At 44.3% G+C, this 18,950-nt stretch overlaps 1 protein-coding gene across 3 annotated transcripts in view; it reads right to left on the reverse strand.

Moving 5' to 3' along the window:
* The window catches only part of CDC42BPB (CDC42 binding protein kinase beta), a 124,597-nt gene extending 105,653 nt beyond the window's left edge, over positions 1–18,944 (reverse strand). For all 3 annotated transcript variants that reach the window (XM_019552548.1, XM_019552547.1, XM_019552545.1), the window contains exon 1: positions 18,727–18,944. In XM_019552548.1, the coding sequence (XP_019408093.1) occupies positions 18,727–18,904 (178 nt within the window). In that variant the 5' untranslated portion in view covers positions 18,905–18,944. The remainder of the gene's footprint in view (positions 1–18,726) is intronic.
* Between the last annotated feature and the right edge of the window lie 6 nt (positions 18,945–18,950).

An 18,950-nucleotide genomic window follows, 5' to 3' on the forward strand; every position in this document is an offset into this window, starting at 1 on the left:
GGGTGGGAGCTAGAGCTGGAGCCCCACACACTGGGGCAGGAGCCATCTGGTTGCAACTTCTCCCCTGCCTGCAGAGTGCAGCAACGGCAGGAGGAAGAGGAGCCACTGCAGGCAGTGGGGAGCCAAGCGGTGCCCAGGTGGCTACAGCTGCACCGGGGGTAGACCTGCTAGAAAACTGTGCACATTGGCCAGAGCCAGGGCTGGCAGGTGAGGGGCTGAGCCTGGCAGGGCTTGGCCCTACGCAGAGTGCTGGGGGCAGCCGTGGGTCACATGCAATCACTTGGTAGGCTGGATTCGGTCCGCAGGCCATCTATAAAATATACAAATCTACAGACCCCCACCTATAAAGGTACAAATCTACCATGCCTTCTGGAAAGAAAGGCCTGGGGTATGTTTTTATAATTTTCTCCTTTTCATTTCTCTGAAGTCCTAGGCACATATCAGTAATTGCTTCCAATGCATATCATAAAGAGATCCAAGCAAAGTGTTCACTTAGTCATTTAAATCCATCTTTGTTTCTATAACAGGCAATTTCTTAACCAAGACAAAGCCTTCAGTATGATATCACACTCTCTCAAACACTGCTGAAAGCAGTTGCCCCATCTACATTCTCAGTTAAATGGTTTTACATGAGTTGAAGGGGAAGAAAGGACCCTATTACCAATGATAACCAATTACAGTGTAAACTTTTGCAGCAAAAGTTCAAAAGCATTTAATGTCACTGCTACATCTTAAGCCAGATATTAATACTATAGGTCTGAACAGACATTTATTCCTGGACAATAAGTGTCAAAAGACTGACAACATACACAGTGATGGTTTCTTTTCCCATGAAAAATTAGGTCCAGCAACATTTTTCACTGCTAAGCTTTAAGACAAAAATAGTGAAACATAGTTAGCATATCCTCTTAGAAAATCCAGTGGATGGCCAGATGGAAGGCTGAAGTAACAAGCAGACCTTGATCACTTCTCCCACAGAGGGATAATTCATTACCTTCCGCTATCCAAGCCAACACCAAAACAGTTGCTTATAGCCCCACATGCTCTGGATCCTACATGCACTGCACCATACCATCTGGCCCACGGGGCTTCCCAAAGGTCTGTAAACATCTGGAAATGTAATAGTGGGGGACCAGTAACAGATTATGTCAATTTAATGCTGCCACCACTCCCCCACACCAAGTTCCTGAACCTTTGGGGAGTTCCAAGGGCCAGATGACAAACCAGAGATTGAGCACCCCTGCTTTCTAGGATCACCACAGATCCAACAGTAAAATTACTTCAGTGCATTTTCCAATAAAGCATTAATATTTAGATTTATTCTGAAGCTGTCAGAGCATGCACTTGAAACAACAGCTATCACAAATATTAATATGACCAATGACACATTAGAATTAATGTTTTCTAACATCAGAAATGGGTTTACAAATTGAATGTTGCTATTAGACATGCAGAGTGATAAAGTTCAACTTTCTTTAAAATATGCATAATTTTTAAAGATATAAATGGCCAGTCAGAAAATTAAGTGAAGCTAGAAAACTGAGTTATAATAAAGACTAGAAGAAACTAAGGACAGAAAGGGGAACCATACCTCTAGGCTCGCACAGCATAACTCAGTTTGAAAAGAATCTACCTTCCTCCCCACACACACACTTACCTCCAGTAACATTCAGAGGTACTTCAAGGACCACAGCGTTCATAGAGGGTGAAGTTCTCTACTGACATAGGAACTTGTTACCACCTTTACACATCAGACAAGATTCTAGTAATCTAGCAATGCTACGGATTTAACCATCCAAGACCACAGTGACATGTGATAAGAATCTTTCACACCTGCACAGTACATGAAACCAGTTTTTTAGAGCAGAATTTTTCAGCTCAGCAAGGCCATCAATCATTTTAAAAGGACTGTGCTCTGACGTTCTATGAATCTAAGGAGAAAGCATCTATTTTATTGGGAAACTAGGGAAGGTTCCTGCTTCGTCAGGATCCTCAGAGTACACTGCATAAATTCAGGACCTTTAGACCAGGAACTGCACTGAGGGACATCACTGCTTTCTACATGGCAAGTGACTAAGTAAGAAACTATCCCTGAAAATTGTGAGTAACATAACAATTGGCACACTTCTGTATCTGGGTACTGCAGATAAATCTCCCAGAAGTAGCCAACTTACCATAACTTATTTGCACTGTAATACTGACAACAGAGCAGAAGATTCCAGCTAGATAAGCCAGGAATTTGTCAAGTGTTACAAGAAGGTAATTCAAATGACAGAACCCAAGTAGTATGCAAGATGCGCTTCTTACCAGCCCACAAGAGAAGAAATCTATAGCTTTAAAAGGAATCAACATTTACCAAAAGACAAATTCACTGCCACAAGAAATTGGGGGGGGGGGGTGTTGCAGAAAGCCAGCATTTGAATGGCTTGCTCACTTGATGTCTGTATTCTTGTACCTACATAGCATCTGTCTGGAATGCAAATTCTAAAACATCTTTTTTTTTTTTTTTTTATAATGTTTCCTTATTTTCTCACTTCTGGAAATTTTTAAATGCTCATCAGAAAAAAAGAGATGGTTTCAAAAAGCTTTGCAATGACCCATTTCAGGAGCACAGAGCATACTCGTCTTCACTGCTCTGTACCATAACTGACAAAATAATCTTCAGTAGTTGTAAATACTGATACACTTTCAAAAAGTGTTTAAAATACACAAATGCTCCTGTAGGTAAGTTCAACAAATGCACACCATTGTCAAGTTCTTACTTTTATAAATTACTCTCCAGCTTTACTTACTGTTTAGAAATATGAGAAGCAGTTTCATAGATTTGCCCATTTCTTTACTGTGAATAGTGATTTCTAGAAGGCCCTGACATTTGGCAATATTTTGGTTTATGTAGGTCCTCTGCTTAACAAGATAGGGGCAAGTTTAATAGCAAAATTACTGAATTTTGTCTATTAGATTGTAACATTTGTAATAAGATGCCTTTTTAAAAACACGTTCCAGAGGTAACACAAACATCTTGTACTGTTACAGGGTACAGCACCAAAAATGTGTAGCCTCAGGACTGAAAGGCCCCACATTTCCCCAGGATATGTACTTATCCAGAAAATCTTTATTATCTACCTAGCTGCAGGACTTTGTACCCACCCAGCTTGTGAAGGGCCAGGCAGTTCAGCTCCAGCAGGATTGGGCTCTCAGCTAACCCTGTTTGAGCCAAGCTGCCTGCCCTCTTTCTTGAGTTACGTGGTCAGCTAGCAGCACCTGCTGAATCAGCTGAGAGCCAGCTGGGCTCTCTGTTGATTCAGCAGGTGCTGATAGCTGGCCACCCAGCTTGAGAAGCAAAGCCAGGGAGTTTGGTTCAGCCAGAGATGGCAGCTGAATCTGATAAGGGCCTGATCCTAGAGTTGAAGTGCCTGGCCCGCACTTCTTAAGGCAAATTTCACTGGTGCCTGTTGCAAGAGGGCAGACCAGCCCCAACACAGCCCCACAGGGGAAAGAAACTTGGCCCAGCTCAGTGGAGAGGAAAAGGGGCATGGCCCAGCTGCGGGTGGGGGGGAAGGGATGCATGGGCAACACTCTCCTCCTGCCGAATTTCCAGACCTGTGAGGAGCCCGAAGGGCCACATGCTATGGCTCTGTGAGCTGCATTTAACCTGTGGGCCAGAGGTTGAGCACCCCTGCATCAGGCAGTTAAGGACATTATGGATCTATCCAGTATGCATAGAAGCAAAGAAAACTGTAAACCTGTATTGTCCACAAAGGAATCATGCTGGGTCTCTCTGTTGGGCAAGTCTCTTTGCATAATATGCAATTATGTCATGAATTATTAAAGCGTTTTAATTATCTAGACTACAGACCAGGCAACAAAGAGAGCCATACTCAAAAAAAAGATGAAACCTAGCTAAGCCAGCTCAGGCACCAGTTTGCCATGAAGGAAACTGACCTCATAGCTTCCTAACATATTTCAACAGATCACTTCTACAGAAGTGAAATGTCAACAGGATCTAGTTGCTTCCAGTTGTTATCAAAACTAAATTAGTGCTTCTTGGTTATAAGCTTACTAATATTAACACTCTCACCAAACTAAAATGAAATGCCAAAGACTTGTGACAAATTCATGAGATAAACTATATTTGATATGTGTAAATATTGGTGATCTCATTAATATTGACCACTTTATCAATGAGAAAAAAACAACCCTTTATGTACTTTAAAATAAAGTGTGACCTAATAAAGAGTAGGTCTGTTTTAGAATACTCAAGCAAATTAATTATTTGCCAACGTGTACAGATAACTCTAAGCAGCTTCAAGCTTTTTACCAAAGACCAGTACCTGAAACTATATTAAGATTGATAGATTCATAGATGTAGGGTTGGAAGGGACCTTGCAGATCTTCTAGTCCGACCCTCTGCCCTGTGAAGGAGAGAAAACTGAGCTCAAATGACCCCAGCTAGGTAACTGTCTAGCCTTCTCTTAAAGACCCCCAAGGTAGGAGCCAGCACCACTTCCCCTGAAAGTTGGTTCCAGATCCTAAAGGGAAACACACACTCAAGAAAGTTTTATATAATCACTGTTTCCTACACATGGAAAAAAGATCTGGAATTAAGGCAGTTAAAATATATTACATTTAAGAAAAAGTTTACAAGAAAGTTTTAAAAAGCTGTCTCAAAGTACAGAGCCATAAACAGAACATGCTCATGAATTTGAGTGGAGGCAGAGTTAGGATACTGCACATGCATGCTGCTTTAATCACATTATGACCCACTCCTTTTTCAGAAGGGAGTAACTAATGCCAGAACAACTTACCCTGAGATGCAGTAAACTGTCTCTCACTGGACATTTTAAATTTTTAGGAAAAAAAAAATCCAACCTTAATTTTAGGCTCCATTTTAAGTAGAAGTCAAGTCAGGAGATAAAGCTAGACCACAACGCATCTTTCCGGGTTACAAGCTACAGTGTCCCATGCTCAGTAAATTAACATATGCACCACTCGATTACTATGCGTTTCCTGGCCAAATAAATCAAACCGCACAAACTAGACGAAGATAAGAATCACCACCCTCAGGGTAAATTTTAGGAATATTGTACTTATCACAAAGGCACACATTTTACACCTGGTAAACAGAGTTCAAATTGGAGTCAATAAAAATCCAGACACATAAATGGAATAAACGCATCCAAACAAACTTAACTTTACCCTATCATGATACCACGTAACAGTTACATTAAAATTCCTGGAGAAGCTCAAGTTAGATATAAAGACATTGTTAGTTTTAATAATTTCCTCTCTTGTAGCAAGACTGGTTAACAGATTTACTTGCCAATTCTCAGAAAAAACACTCGAAGATTCAGTAAATGTATGAATAAAAGCATACATTTTGCCAAACTTTAAAGGCAGAGAGGATGAATCCCTGCTTCGTGTGCAAAATGGAACTCAGTCTTCACTCTGGAGCTCTGGGCAATTCTTCTATATCAAGGCACGTGCTGGAGCCTCCAATTCCATCTCACTTCAGTCATGTCCACACAAAACCACCCCACAATGCTTCACTCATACACTTTTCTCAAATACATCTGATGCTCCAGCATGGAAGAACAATCAAACATCATATCATCAAGTCTGCAGGCTACCAGTGTTTTTCAAACAGGCCAGATTAGATGGAAATGAAACTCTCTTTAAGGAGAGGCAAATGCTTCATTTAATTTAGATTTCCAGAGTAGGCTACAGACTTTGCATAAGTAACTACAAGACACTATATTACCATCCTCTAGTAAAAACAATGACAGGTTTATGTAAGAGGTATAACATGGTCCTTATGTACAGAGTCTGAAAAAATATACCCAGACCACAGCCAGCAAGTATCATTCTTCTCTCCTGAAGCAAGTATCAGTCTCTGAATTGAAGCTCTCTCAAAATAAACAGAAATAAACCAACATTTACATCACTAATAATGTCAAAGTTGCTCTTCCAAAGTACAGACTTACCCAGTGGCACCTCCCGTAGGACTGTATGTAGCTCACGTCGTTGCTGCTACGTCCTGCTTTTCCCCAAGCTACAGCAAACTAAAGCATGGCTCAACCCCCAGCTTTCCTTGGTGCTATTCAGAATCACACGGGCAACAAGAATCAGATCAGTTTTTTTATGTTACTGCTTAGGAAATTATGTGCGAAGCAGAGACAACCACTGGAGCTTTTCATTGGGGAGAATTAATTAAAAAAAAAAAAAAAGAGAGAGAGAGGCAGGAAAAGCAGTGCTCTGTGCTGCTAAAACAGCAGGGGGAGGCTACGGAAGGAGCCAAGCACAAATGCTCCCCGTATCTACCCTCAGCTGACAAAACATTAGGGAAAGAGAGGAACATGAGGCGAAAGAAACCGTTATAGCAGGAAGGGATCATTAAAATAACACCTTACAGAGACAGGCTGGATAGTACAATTCCTAAACCTGTCCATCCTTTTTTACTGGATGATGCTAACAGACCGGTTTTCCACTTGGCAGTGCCCCTATCCTTCATGAAACATTTTCTCAAGTAGGCTTCCGGACATTAGGCATTTAGCAGTACAGCTGCCAACTCTAATGGATGAGGTGGGTGCGGCTCAAGAAACTGCATAAGGGAAGGAAACAGGATGAGCCAGAAGTACCGTATATAATTTAAGTAATTCAGAACCCCTACCTTGTAAACATTGTTCATCTATGTAACTACATGATCTCATTACCAGGATCACTGCCGTCCTTCCCCGATGTTACAGATACATGCTGTGTCTTGTCTTTAATTAGGTTAAAAACTCCTTAGGGCATAAATGATTCTCTAACCCCTTGTTTGGTGAGCTCCTGGCATTATGTGGTCATGATTTTAATTCCAGCCCTGAAGCACTACCCTAGTTAGTTATAAACGCACAACAACTATACAACTTTATACTGGTACAACTAATTAGCCGGTTGTTGCATGGCACTGGGAAGGAATTCCACCACTCCCTCCATCCCTCTGCCACCATCCTGGCTGCTGTGTGTATCAGGGTGGTTTGTTGCTTTTTTTTTCTTAAAGCCTTCCACAGAGGTGTTGAGTGTTGGCTGGCAGCAAGGCTGGGAATTTTGACGAGGGTGTGCCAGCACTTCTACCGGAACTTAAACCCAGAGGTTCTTGACTAGATGGCCTTGCCCCTTTGCTCAGGTCAGACAAATTGTAATATCTGGGGCCAGGAAGGAATCTTATCCCATGGTTAGACTGGTACAGACTGTGGGGGTTTTTGCCTCCGTCTCTATTAGAGGGGATGTGGCCTCCTTCTTGGGATCTCTTGGATATGTATAAATAACCTTTACAACAGCAAGACGCTGGCTGCCATGGTCCTCCTGCTTTACCTGTGACAGGTTAGGGTGTTAAGCCTTGTGTTGTCACGGTTAATGCATAGTTTTACTCGGAGATTAGATAATGGATTTGTATATGATGGTTTGGATAGGGATGATCCTGCCTCAGGCAGGGGTTTGGACTAGATGAAGTGGACATGCACCTAGCTGGGGTCATCTGACCCCAGCGCTCTTTCCTGTCCAGGGCAGGGGGTCGGACTCGATGATCTGTTAGGGTGTCTTCCAACCCAAACATCTATGAAACTATAAAAATCACCTCCAGCCCTACTTCTCTGATTCTATGATTTTAAGTGACAACAGCTCAGTGCATACACAGATATATACACAGTTGTACATGTGGGTATAGCTTATTACTATACAGGAAGGGAAGGAAGGTATCTTGATAGGAAAGTACCTTTAGACTAATAAAACTGCATTCTTGGGAATGAAGCTGTCAGTAGTAGACAAAGGTCAAACTCCTAACTGAAATAAATCTAGCCACACAAAATATGCAGACCAGGACTAATACAAATAAAAGATGCTATGGATAAGCATCAGAGAAAAAAGGAGACATCACAACAGAAGAAAGACAAGACTAGAATATAGGGAACTGACCTGAAAGGCAATGCAGGAAAGAGACAGAACACGCTTATAAGGAAAAAAAAGGTGCAGTGAAGTCAGAGAGACACAAAGATGGGATATGACATATCAAAGAATCATAGAAAGTTAGGGTTGGAAGGGATCTCAGGAGGTCATCTAGTCCAACCCCCTGCTCAAGGTACTCTCAGTAAGACCATCCCCAACTAGATCCCAGGCAAATCCCAGTTCAGTAGTTGAAGGCTGCTATTAAATCCCCCCTCAGTCTCCTCTTCTCTAGACTAAATAAGCCCAATTCCCCCCATCTTTCCTCATAACTTATGTCCTTCAGCCCCCAAACCATTTTGGTGCCCTCCACTGGACTCTCTTTAATGTGTCTACATTCCTTCTGTAGTGGGGGGCACAAAACTAAACACAGTACTCCAGATGTAGCCTCAGTGCTGAATAGAGTGGAATAATGTCTTCCCTTGACATACTAGCAACACACCTACCAATGCAGCCCAATAGGCCGTTAGTCTTCTTGGCAACAAGGGCACACTGCTGGTTCATATTCAGCTTATTGTCCACTGTAACCCCCAGGTCCTTTTCTGCAGAGCTGCTCCCCAGTCAGTCATCTCATCACAGAAGGCAATCAGGTTGGTCAGGCATGACTTATCCTTGGTGAATCCATACTAACTGTTCCTGATCACCTTTTTCTCCTCCAGGTGCTTAGAAATGAATTCCTTGAGAATCTGTTCCATGATTTTTCCAGGGACTGAGGTCTATAGCTCCCTGGATCCTCCTCCTTCCCCTGTTTAAATATGGGCACTGTGTTTCCCCTTTTCCAATCATCTGGGACCTCTTCTGACTGCCATGAGTTTTCAGAGATGATGGCCAGTGGCTCTGCAATCACATCAGCCAACTCCCTTAGCAGCCTCGGGTGCATCCCATCCAGCCCCACAGACTTGTACATCTCCAACTTTTCTAAGTAATCTGTAGCCTGTTCTTTCACCACTGCTGATTGTTCATCTCCTCCCCAAACTGTGCTGCCCAGTGCAGTAGTCCGGGAGCGGACCTTGCCTGTGAAGATTGAGGCCAAGAAGGCATTGAGCACTCGAGCCTTCTCTCCATCCTCTGTCACAAGGTTGCCTCCTCCATTCGGTAAGGGACCCCCACTTCCCCTGATCCTCCTCTTGCTACAGATATACTTATAGAAACCCTTCTTGTTACCCCTTACATCCCTTGCTAGCTGCAACTCCAATTGTGCTTTGCTCTTCTTGACTTCATCCCTGCATGCCCAAGCAATGCTCTTATATTATTCCCTAGTTATTTGTCCATGTTTCCACTTCTTATAAGCTTCCTTTTTGTGATTTAGTTTACAGAAGAGTTCCCTGCTAAGCCACACTGGTCTGCTGCTCATTGGGAAGGTTTGTTCCTGCACTCTCAGTAAGGCTTCTTTAAAGAACAGTCAGGTCTCCTGGACTCCTCTCCCCCTCAGACTGGCTTCCCAGGAGATCCTGCACATGGCGTTCCCTGAACGAGTCAACGTTTGCTTTTCTGAAGTCCAAGGTCCTTACTTTGCTGCTCTCCACCCTTCCTTTCCTCAGAATCCTGAACTCAATCATCTTGTGATCACTGCTGCCCAAGCTGCCATCCATTACTACTACATTCCCCACCGGATCTTCAAATTTTATTAAAATGTGATTGACATTGTCATAACAGTTGTGAAATGTACTGAATTCCTTTAATTTACAAGGCATGTAGCTTGGGGATAGGATATTTTCACACAAACAAAAGTTAAACACCTTCACAGTATCCAGTTTACATGAGATACACATCAATGGCTACTTACCATATTTAGTCAAATACAAGACAAGATTTTCCCACCCCAATAAGCATGGGGGGCAGGGAGGAAGCCCTTCATTTTACATTTACATACAGGGAACCCTCAAAAAAATACACTATCATTAAACTGCTGCCAAAGCATATGTGCAGTAATGGAAACCAACTACGAAGCTGATTAAACACAGCCAACACTGAGTATGACTATGAAGTACATAGCCCAGACTGGGCATCCAAGCTGATGGGAACCTACCACAATGATAGCCTAGTGCAACCATCTGAATAAGACGTATGTTAGTGCCCAATAAGTGCAGTCCTGCTCCATGCCAACTATTTCAAGTGATGGTAAGCTACTACACTGCATACGTTTCGACTTCCCTGTCATTCCCACAGCTGAGCTCTGCCTTTCTTTCCCATTTCCACTTACTCCTGCTTTTTCACCAGCCTTAAATGTCTGGCAAACATTGCCAAACAGGGCCCCAGGGTTCACCAGAATCCCTGTCATCCCCTCTCTCAGTCTGACGTGTATGATTAGCGTGGTCCCAGCCTGCATAAGATGGAGCTGGACCAGGCTGCCCTGCACCTCATCTGCATACAACTTTTTGGAGAATCCCAAGATTCGTGACAATAACACCGGATTCTAGTCATGAGAGGAGGTGAATTAGCATATGAATCCTCTGGGGTTGGGGTGTGAAGGTAATGTGGAATACACATCCATATTGAGCAGTGCTGACCATGGTCTGAAATGCTGTTGACTCTGGCTGGGGTGCAGCCCAATGAACTATTTGGTAAAATCACTAGCCTTTTGGCTTTGAACTAATATCATGCATAGCTGCTTTTTATATAAGGTTCAGCGCATTAATTCTGGGTGAATGAAGTCTATGGGTACCTATATATGCAAATATACAAGAACGTTTATTTCAAGGTCAGTGTTTTCAAATTGATCCTGTACTTCCATGTGCTCAGAGAGACCAAGGTCTGACAGTAAGAAAATATGGGCTGCAGGTGGAAGAAGTTGCAGGGAACTGAGGGCAAGGGGGCTATCTGACCCCTCAGATTTATTTTCCCTGCTGTAGCAGTGGAAGGGGACAAATTCAAGGCAAACCTCCAATAGTTAGGATTCTATTCTGAAAAAATTATAAGTTAATAAATTTTCCATATACAGAAGCTAATTACTGGGGAGTCATCTTACATTCAAGCAAATATGGTATGTATATATAAGCAACCTTTTATTTAAACTTCATAAACCGATGTTGTACCTGATAATGGAAGTACAGCCTTAGCTGAAGAGAGATGTACCAGTACAGAAATAGCTACTGGTGTATATACAGTTATACCTGCAAAGTTACACTTAGAACAAGTAAAATACTGGTAATAACCACTCACCAAAACTGATAAAAGATATACAAGATGCCAATGTAATGTCATGTTGCCAGTACAAGCGCTCCTATGGTTTAAGGACTTTTGTTGGTTGGGTTTCACACCTCTTCATGCTCCTGACTGAGAAAGCTGCACTGTCTGTAGACTTGGCTTAAGTTTTGAAGTGATTTAATTAAAATGATACAAATGTGCACATGGGAGTTTTTATTTGTTTAAAACTAGCTTGCATTACCTTAGCCTCCACTGATAAATTTAATGATGATGCCAGCTAAACCAACATAACCATGGTTTAAATTGAGTTAAGTATCCACATAGGATTCTATGCTACTTGGCTAAATCAGTTTCAAAAAAATTATAGACTGCTAGTAAAACAGTGTGTGCAGATCTGTCTTAACAAAAGCTACCGCTCACATTTAACCATCTTTCAGAGGGATAAACAGTGGAAAGGAAGAAGTGGGAATAAAGCATTCATTCCAAATGCTCATTTCTAATTTTTGTCTACTTAGCCGTTTGTATATGTAGTGAAAATGTGACCTTAAATCATATAAAAATCTGGCCCATCATTTTGAATAGCATATATTTTTAGAGGGTTTGTATCCAGAGACTGAGTACTCAGCATTTTCCCAAGAAAAATCAGAGTCCTTAATACATGTCTCCAGTTTGGCATGCAGAAATACTAGATGTATTTGACAGTGCAGGTCTTGATTAAATACTGTTTCAGCATTAAGTCCCCAATAACTAGAATGATCACCATTTAGATCTCTAACACATCTAAAGAGACTCATGCACATGCTATACTAGGGGTGGGCAAAATGCAGCTTGTGAGCTGGATCTACCCAGCCAAGGGATTTTATCTGGGCCACGATGGGTCCCTCAGGCCCATCAGGCCCAGGTGTGGGGGGCAGCCCAGGCTATGGCATGTGCAGCTGGTCCCACTGCCCCCAGGCATACAGCAGGGCTGGGGAGGCATGGCGGCCAGACTCCATTTCCCAGCAGCTTTGGTTCCCTCCGGCTGCTGCTGCCTGGGCAACTTGGCCCGTCCAACATGCACCCAGCACCGGGGGTGCCAAATGGAGTAGGTAGAGTCTCCATGGAGACTGGCCCCTGCAACAGGGTGTGCTGGGTCGAGAGGAGGATGGGATGGGCCATGGGCAGGTGAGGAGCCGTGTCCAGGAACGGGATGGGTAGGCAGGGAAAGGTCAGGTTCTCAGAGCAGTGACAGCATGGGGCCGTGCTGGGAGTAGATTGCAGCTCTGCCCCAGGTCCCGGCCTCGCACTGTCACCACCCCACAATCCCAGCTCCCCTGCCCCCTCCATCAGATGCTGCTATGACCCGTGGCCCCCTTCCCACCTGCCCCCTGACCAAAAGTGCCCTAAGCCAGTCTGGATGGGGAGACCCCACCTGCTCTATCCAGATCAGTCTAGTAATTAGAGGTGCACCAATATATCAGTCACATATCAGATCAGTACCGATAAAAGGAAATTAACATTATTGGTTATTGGCATTTTTCGGCTGGTGTAGCCGATAATGTCACCAATAAATGCCGCATGCAGGCACACAACCAGGAATGCAGTCGGGCAGCTTGGAGAGCAGCGCCCTGTTAGTAAGTCTGTGGGGGAGAAGAGGCAGGGGGAAGACCCCATGGTAAGGAAGGGAGCAGGGCAGGGGCAGGCACCGCCCAGCCAGGGCAGTGAATGGAACCCCAGGGCCAGGAGCAGGATGGAGCCATGGGCAGTTCGTCCAGGGTACACAGTTCCTCACTGCTGCATGCACCCTTGAGGTGGAGCCAGGGACAGTGCCAGCCTCTTCCCAGTGGGGAAGCTAGATCGGGGCTGGACTCCAAGCAGGCAGCAGTGAGGAGGGCACAGCTGCATGGAGTGGTGCTGGGAGGGGTGGCTATGGGGGCACTAGGGCAAATTTTGAGGGGACTATAGCCCCTACCTCCGTGCCAACCCTGCTCGGGGCACTCTGCTCTGTTGACTTTCTTTTGGGAGCCCTGAGCCAAGCCGAGTGCCCTGAGCAGGGTTGTACTAGGAAGAGAAATAGTGCCCCCCCGGTCTCCTTAGCCCCACCCACAGCCACCACCACTGCCACTTGCCCTGCACAGCTAAGCTTGCCTCTCTCCCGCCCGCTGAGCCCAGGACCACACGATGAGCCACCCGCAGCTCTGTCCCACTTCCAGGCCTGGCGTCCCATTCACCACCTTGGCTGGGCAATGCCTGCCCCTTCCCCACTGCCTCCCTGTGGGGGCTCCAATCTGCCCCATTTACCCCCTTGCCTCCCCCAGGCCCCTTCCCCTCCAGAGACTTTCCTGCAGGGCACTACTCTGCAAGCTGCTGTGCTGCATTCCTGTAAATTGGTTATCAGATTGGTACCAGCCAATATGGCTGGTTAATAATCAGCTATCTGTATCATCACCCAAGAAATCTTTATTGGTGCACCCCTACTAGCAATCTACCACTTAGTGAGTTTTGGTGAGCTGTTGTGGGCTGCAGGGTGGGAGGAGGGAGTACTCACCCAGCCAGCAAGATCTCACCAAAACTCCAGGCGACTTTCCAGCCCAAATACTTGCCTACCCCTGTGGTATACCCTAAAAGTACCCATTGATTTCTGAGACTGCTCACAATTAAAGTTAAGGACATGCCTAAAACAGACACCATTTCCTATTTAAAAATATACTTTCCAAAATGATGATACCTAATACGGTCTTTGTAAAAATGCAAGCTTAACAAATTAAGATTATCCATATGCAATGCAAAAATTCCGAGACTGTATATACTGCAGATAACTTTCAAGTAGCAAAAGACTGTTATAATGCCACTTTGAAGATATTAGTCTTCAGATCACCCAAGACACTGATGTAATTACTTTCAAAGAAAATATTTAGGTGTTTAGTTACCACAGTGGAGATTGTGGAATAAACAGCTAAATAGTTATACCTGCATTATGATACAAGTTTCCACATGTAGTTGGGGGGAGACATTTAAACCTGCCTCAAGCCTAAACAAAGATTTTCATGAACTTTCACCTTTACGTTGCCCTAGACAAACGTTTATTAGAAAAACTGTAAAAAGCTTGTCTTTTTTTTACAAAATAAAGTTTCCTTGAGGGGCCATATTATTATTCTGAGGTACACAAATCCAATGACAACAAAAATCAACACAATTACTCTAAGTCTATTCACAAGATTTCAAGGCGTCTTTAATGATAAATCTGGAATTAATGCAAGCATTAGGCTTTTCAGAACTTGAATCATACTCTGTTTCCTTAATACAACCATTGTCAGAACTGTTTGTTCAAGTTGCCTCAAATTATACCAACAAACCATATATACAAAATCTAAACAGACAGGTTTAGGGTGTCTGGATGAGGTAAAAAGGCCTCCAACAGTAATCTGTATTAAGACTTAGCATTTCTCCATATTAAATTTTCAAGACAGAAACCAAAAAACGAAAGTATCTCCCTGAGGAAGAATCTAACAAGGGACACTATTTAAGTTCTGCAATTCAAGTACTTAAATCATTCTCTCTCCCCTGGCCCCCATAGCTGTAAAACTATCCCATCATTCCCCAAAAGTGAAGTATTTGTATTGCAAGAAAGGATTATTTCAGCTTCAGCTGATAAAAAAGATTCAGCGCAATGAACTTCATTGACTACACTGACATTCAGTCAGTTTGCTTATACTGATAAGGCTTAAGTGGTGCCAACTGTAGAAGTTTTAATGACGCAAATAAAGTATTTTCTTGGCAAAATGCAAATTTGAGTAATATTACCTATGAACAAGTTAAGTTAGAAGGACCTTACTGACACTGGCTGCAAAGTCAAAGAAACCAAGTAAGGAAATGTTAGATTTATAGTCACCCATGCAACCTTACTTATGCCCTGCCATGATCATCCTGTTCACTGGGAAAGATCCAGGTAGAAAAATATTTTGTAATCAGTGTCATTACAAAGTATCAAGAGGAAAAAAATTAAGTAACCTGTGGATTTCTTACCTTGCAACTGTATGACTTCACAACCAAAATATTCTATTAATATGAAGGGTTAAAAAACCAAGGCAAAAATAAAAAAGGATGCTAAACTCTAACCTTTTCCCACCACATGTCAGGTGCAAGGTTTGAAACAAACTTCTGACACTGCAATAAACTTTTACCATGTGAGATAATTATTTTTGCTGGCTGCAGGAAAAAGCTGTTGTGCCAGAATTACTGGGGCCAAGTCCTTGTCAAAAAGTATCAGCCCAGTTACCTTCTCTTTGTTTCATCCCCAGTAGCTGAGTAAGCTACTGAGGCTTGATATTTTCTGAAGGAGAAAGAGGACAGGCCGCTGAACCCGTATGCCAAGTCAGGGTTGTCCAGCCGGTGGCACGTGATGGGTAACTCATGGCCCCTAGGCTCCCAGTTGGGCACGGCTCCCCCATTGTTCTCCAGTACTGCCACTGTGGTCTCAAGGCTCACCCTCTTTCTGCCAGCTTTCATTTCCTGCCCTCACCATGAATCATGGAAGCAGGACAGGGCAGGGCAGCCCAGGGGACTTCTAGACAGCATAGCGCATGGGCAACAACATAGCAGAGGCAGTGGCAGACAGCCCCTGGCCACTTAAAAGTTAGATAGCTCATGATAACTGAGGGGACTAGTTGGAGCAACCCAGCTGGATCCTTCCTACTACAGCAGCCTCTTCCTTACAGGCATTCCTAGCACACAGGTCAGCAGCACGACCTTCAGATCTCCATCTCTGACATGTATAATACTTAAATTATTAAAGTAACTTTGGGGAGTTGTTTTTTGTTTTCTTTGTTATAAGGATGAGAACTCAATACAGTGGAGAAAAAAAATGCTTATTTACTAGATGACAGAAGAACCCTGAGAGTCATGACTCCTGGGTCTTACTGATGACTTTGGGACAGTGTTAAAACAAGAGGCCCTCCAGTCAGGACTCAGTTTTCTATTACTGGCTCAGGAGGAAGAGTATCGGACAGCAGTTAAAGTAATGTTTAGACAGTAACACCAAGCACAAAGATTTGGCAGACCATTTCCAAATGTATGTGATCAGAGTACACCACATTAATCCCGGTAAGAACATTGTGCACTCTCTCAATTACTTCATTTGAGAAATGGTGTGGCTATTACATGCTTATCTTCTATGGTAATGAGAATGATAATGGGAGTTATAAACAGAAATACGTGGACAAATAGGAGATCTGAAATGCTTCTCCGAGCTTCTAGATCAGATCGTTTTCCTTTGGCTAAAAGATATTTTGATGCAACTTTTCCTCTTTCCCAAATGGAGAATGCGATTCAGCTGGAACACAATATGCCCAACAGCTCCATTTCCTGTGGGAAAACAAAATCCAACTGTCTTGGGTTAAGATGGCAGCCTCTTGGGTCTTGTGTTCAGTGGGACTAAAGTCACAAGATGCTCCAAAAAAACTGCCTCCCCTCATACTCTACTGCACTGGGAAATGGTGAGATTCACCTGAACCTTGTGGCATTGATTGTCAGGAAGTACCAGCCAGGGTTCCTGGGAGAGAAGCCTTAAGTTCCAGCACCAGGGGCTCTCCCACTTTTTGACGCTCTGGAGGTCTGTCAGATACAGCAATTGTGCGAGGCTGTGGCTGGCCTGGCAGAGTAGATATAATACACGACACTGCCTCCAACACTACACTAAGCTGGGCTTCAGAAAGACAGAAACAGACCTGCTGGCCTGTGCACATCCACAGTTATCCCCACATCTCAACCACGTCCTCCATCTCGACAAGCCACAGGGCTTTGCCATGCCCCTCCAGGACAAAACCATGCTTCAACCTCATCAAGGAAAAGCCCCAAAAATTCTACAACTAACATTTAACATTTAATTTGTTCTGCATGATATTGAGATATCTATCAAATAGCAAAGAAATTATAAGCTGCCTTTCACTGTATCTTGATGTCCACACACTATATGTTCACCGATTTATGACAGACTCTATTTTGTCCATAGGAAGTTCCTTCTCCCTCTAACCAGCATGAGAAAACACCAATATCCATTTACAGTGTAGCCCACATTTTAACTACAACTTCATACTGATCCTACACACACTTAACAGTGCTCAATCAAGTTCTGCACATCAATCCTGAATAATCTCTTAACATCGCTGAAGCTGTAATTAAGCTTGCAAAGTACACAATGAGGAAGATTAAGATGAGCCCATGTTTATGCCTCCAGCTAATAAAAGAAAATGTTCCTAGTGCTGAAGAACCATGTCAATGAAAACATATAATAAGGGTATTATGGCACAGGTGAAAGGTGTTCCAGAGTTGGCATTTCAGGACATGTATTGGAGGAGCTGTGAGATGTGTACAATTAACCTTAACTGCACCAAAAGGAAGTTTATATTTATGCAACATATACAGTACTGCATCTTTTCCATGCAGCCTTTTGGAGTACAAGCTTGCACCTCTATACTGTATCACCAGAGGGCAACTTGCATACATTTCCATTATTTATTAAAGAGCTACTCTGCATTACAGGCCTAGTCTAGCTTAACAATAAATATACTCCTGCCATACATCTGATCATATCTGCAACCTTTTCATATTTAATTCAAAGAGTCTGATAAATAAAAACTAGGAGAAATAATTTTACGAGTAACTGAATAAATTTGCCTGTCGAAGTCACACAAGACGGAGATTATCACCAAAAGTAGAGAAAGCATCTCAGCCCCTAGACACCCATCTAACTCCAAACTATTCTCTTCCCTTCAGGACAACCACATCAACGGGGTCTAGCTACCGTTATATCCAACTACTTGTCTCCTCATGCAAATTCAGTGTATTGCAAGCAATGGCTTTAAAGAACAGGCAGCATCCAGCATGCAGAGAGCACACCGAGCTGCCACAAAACACATAATCGATGCATCCAGGGCCGCAGCCCTGCAAGGCAGATGCGATAAAGTAGTTAATTATTCAGTTGGCAATCGCATTACTGACGTCAACAGAAGACTCCAGGAAGTGAATCCTCTTAGTTTGTTAGTGTCTAACAAAGAGTGGAGGTCGCCTCAGAAATGAAGCAAAACCAGCTGTCCCATATCGAGTGTGCCGGCCTGAAACATTCACAACCTGCATTGGCTCTTGCTGACACCCCACCCCGCTACACCCTCCTCCCTAAGGAAGTCTTGGCTTTTTCTTAATAAAAGGAAAAGAAGGATCTTTCAAACATACAGCACAACACAGGTGCCCCCATATGCAGCCCACTCCCCTACAACCACTTCTCCTGCTGCACATCAGCTGCCCTTCCCTAGTCCTGGGCCCACAAGTCGGCTGCCACCAGCGCTTTCCCCAGTGCCCAGGGGCCTCTGCCTTGCAAACGAGCTTCCTCCAAGCCACTCGCTCCCTGCTGCAAGAGACCTGTTTTGTCCTGGGCGCCGCCACCACCTCCCCCCTGGCAGCGCACCCTGTCCTCGCCCCTCCGGCCTGCTCCACAGACCCGTTGACAGCCACCCTCCCCGCGGGGTGCCAGCAGGCGCCGGAGGGTCAGGTCGGGTCGGGTCGGGTCGGGTCAGGCCAAGGGCCCCCCCTGCCCCCACCCCGCCCCGGCGCGGCCCGGCTCACCCCACTCGAGGAAGTCGGAGACGTAGCGGTCGCGGCGCAGCGGCGCGTCGCGCCCGCACTCCCCGCACACGCCGAGCAGCAGATCGAGCAGCGCCTCCACGCTGAGCGCCGCGTCGTGCCGCTGCGGCCCGTCCAGTACCAGCTGCTCCAGCCGCTTCAGCCGCACCTTGGCCGACATGGCGCCGCGCGGCCGCGCAGACCCGCGCCCGGACCTGCTCCCTCTC

Source organism: Crocodylus porosus, unplaced genomic scaffold (assembly GCF_001723895.1).
Source record: "Crocodylus porosus isolate Cpor-Errol unplaced genomic scaffold, CroPor_comp1, whole genome shotgun sequence".
Lineage (NCBI taxonomy): Eukaryota > Metazoa > Chordata > Crocodylia > Crocodylidae > Crocodylus > Crocodylus porosus.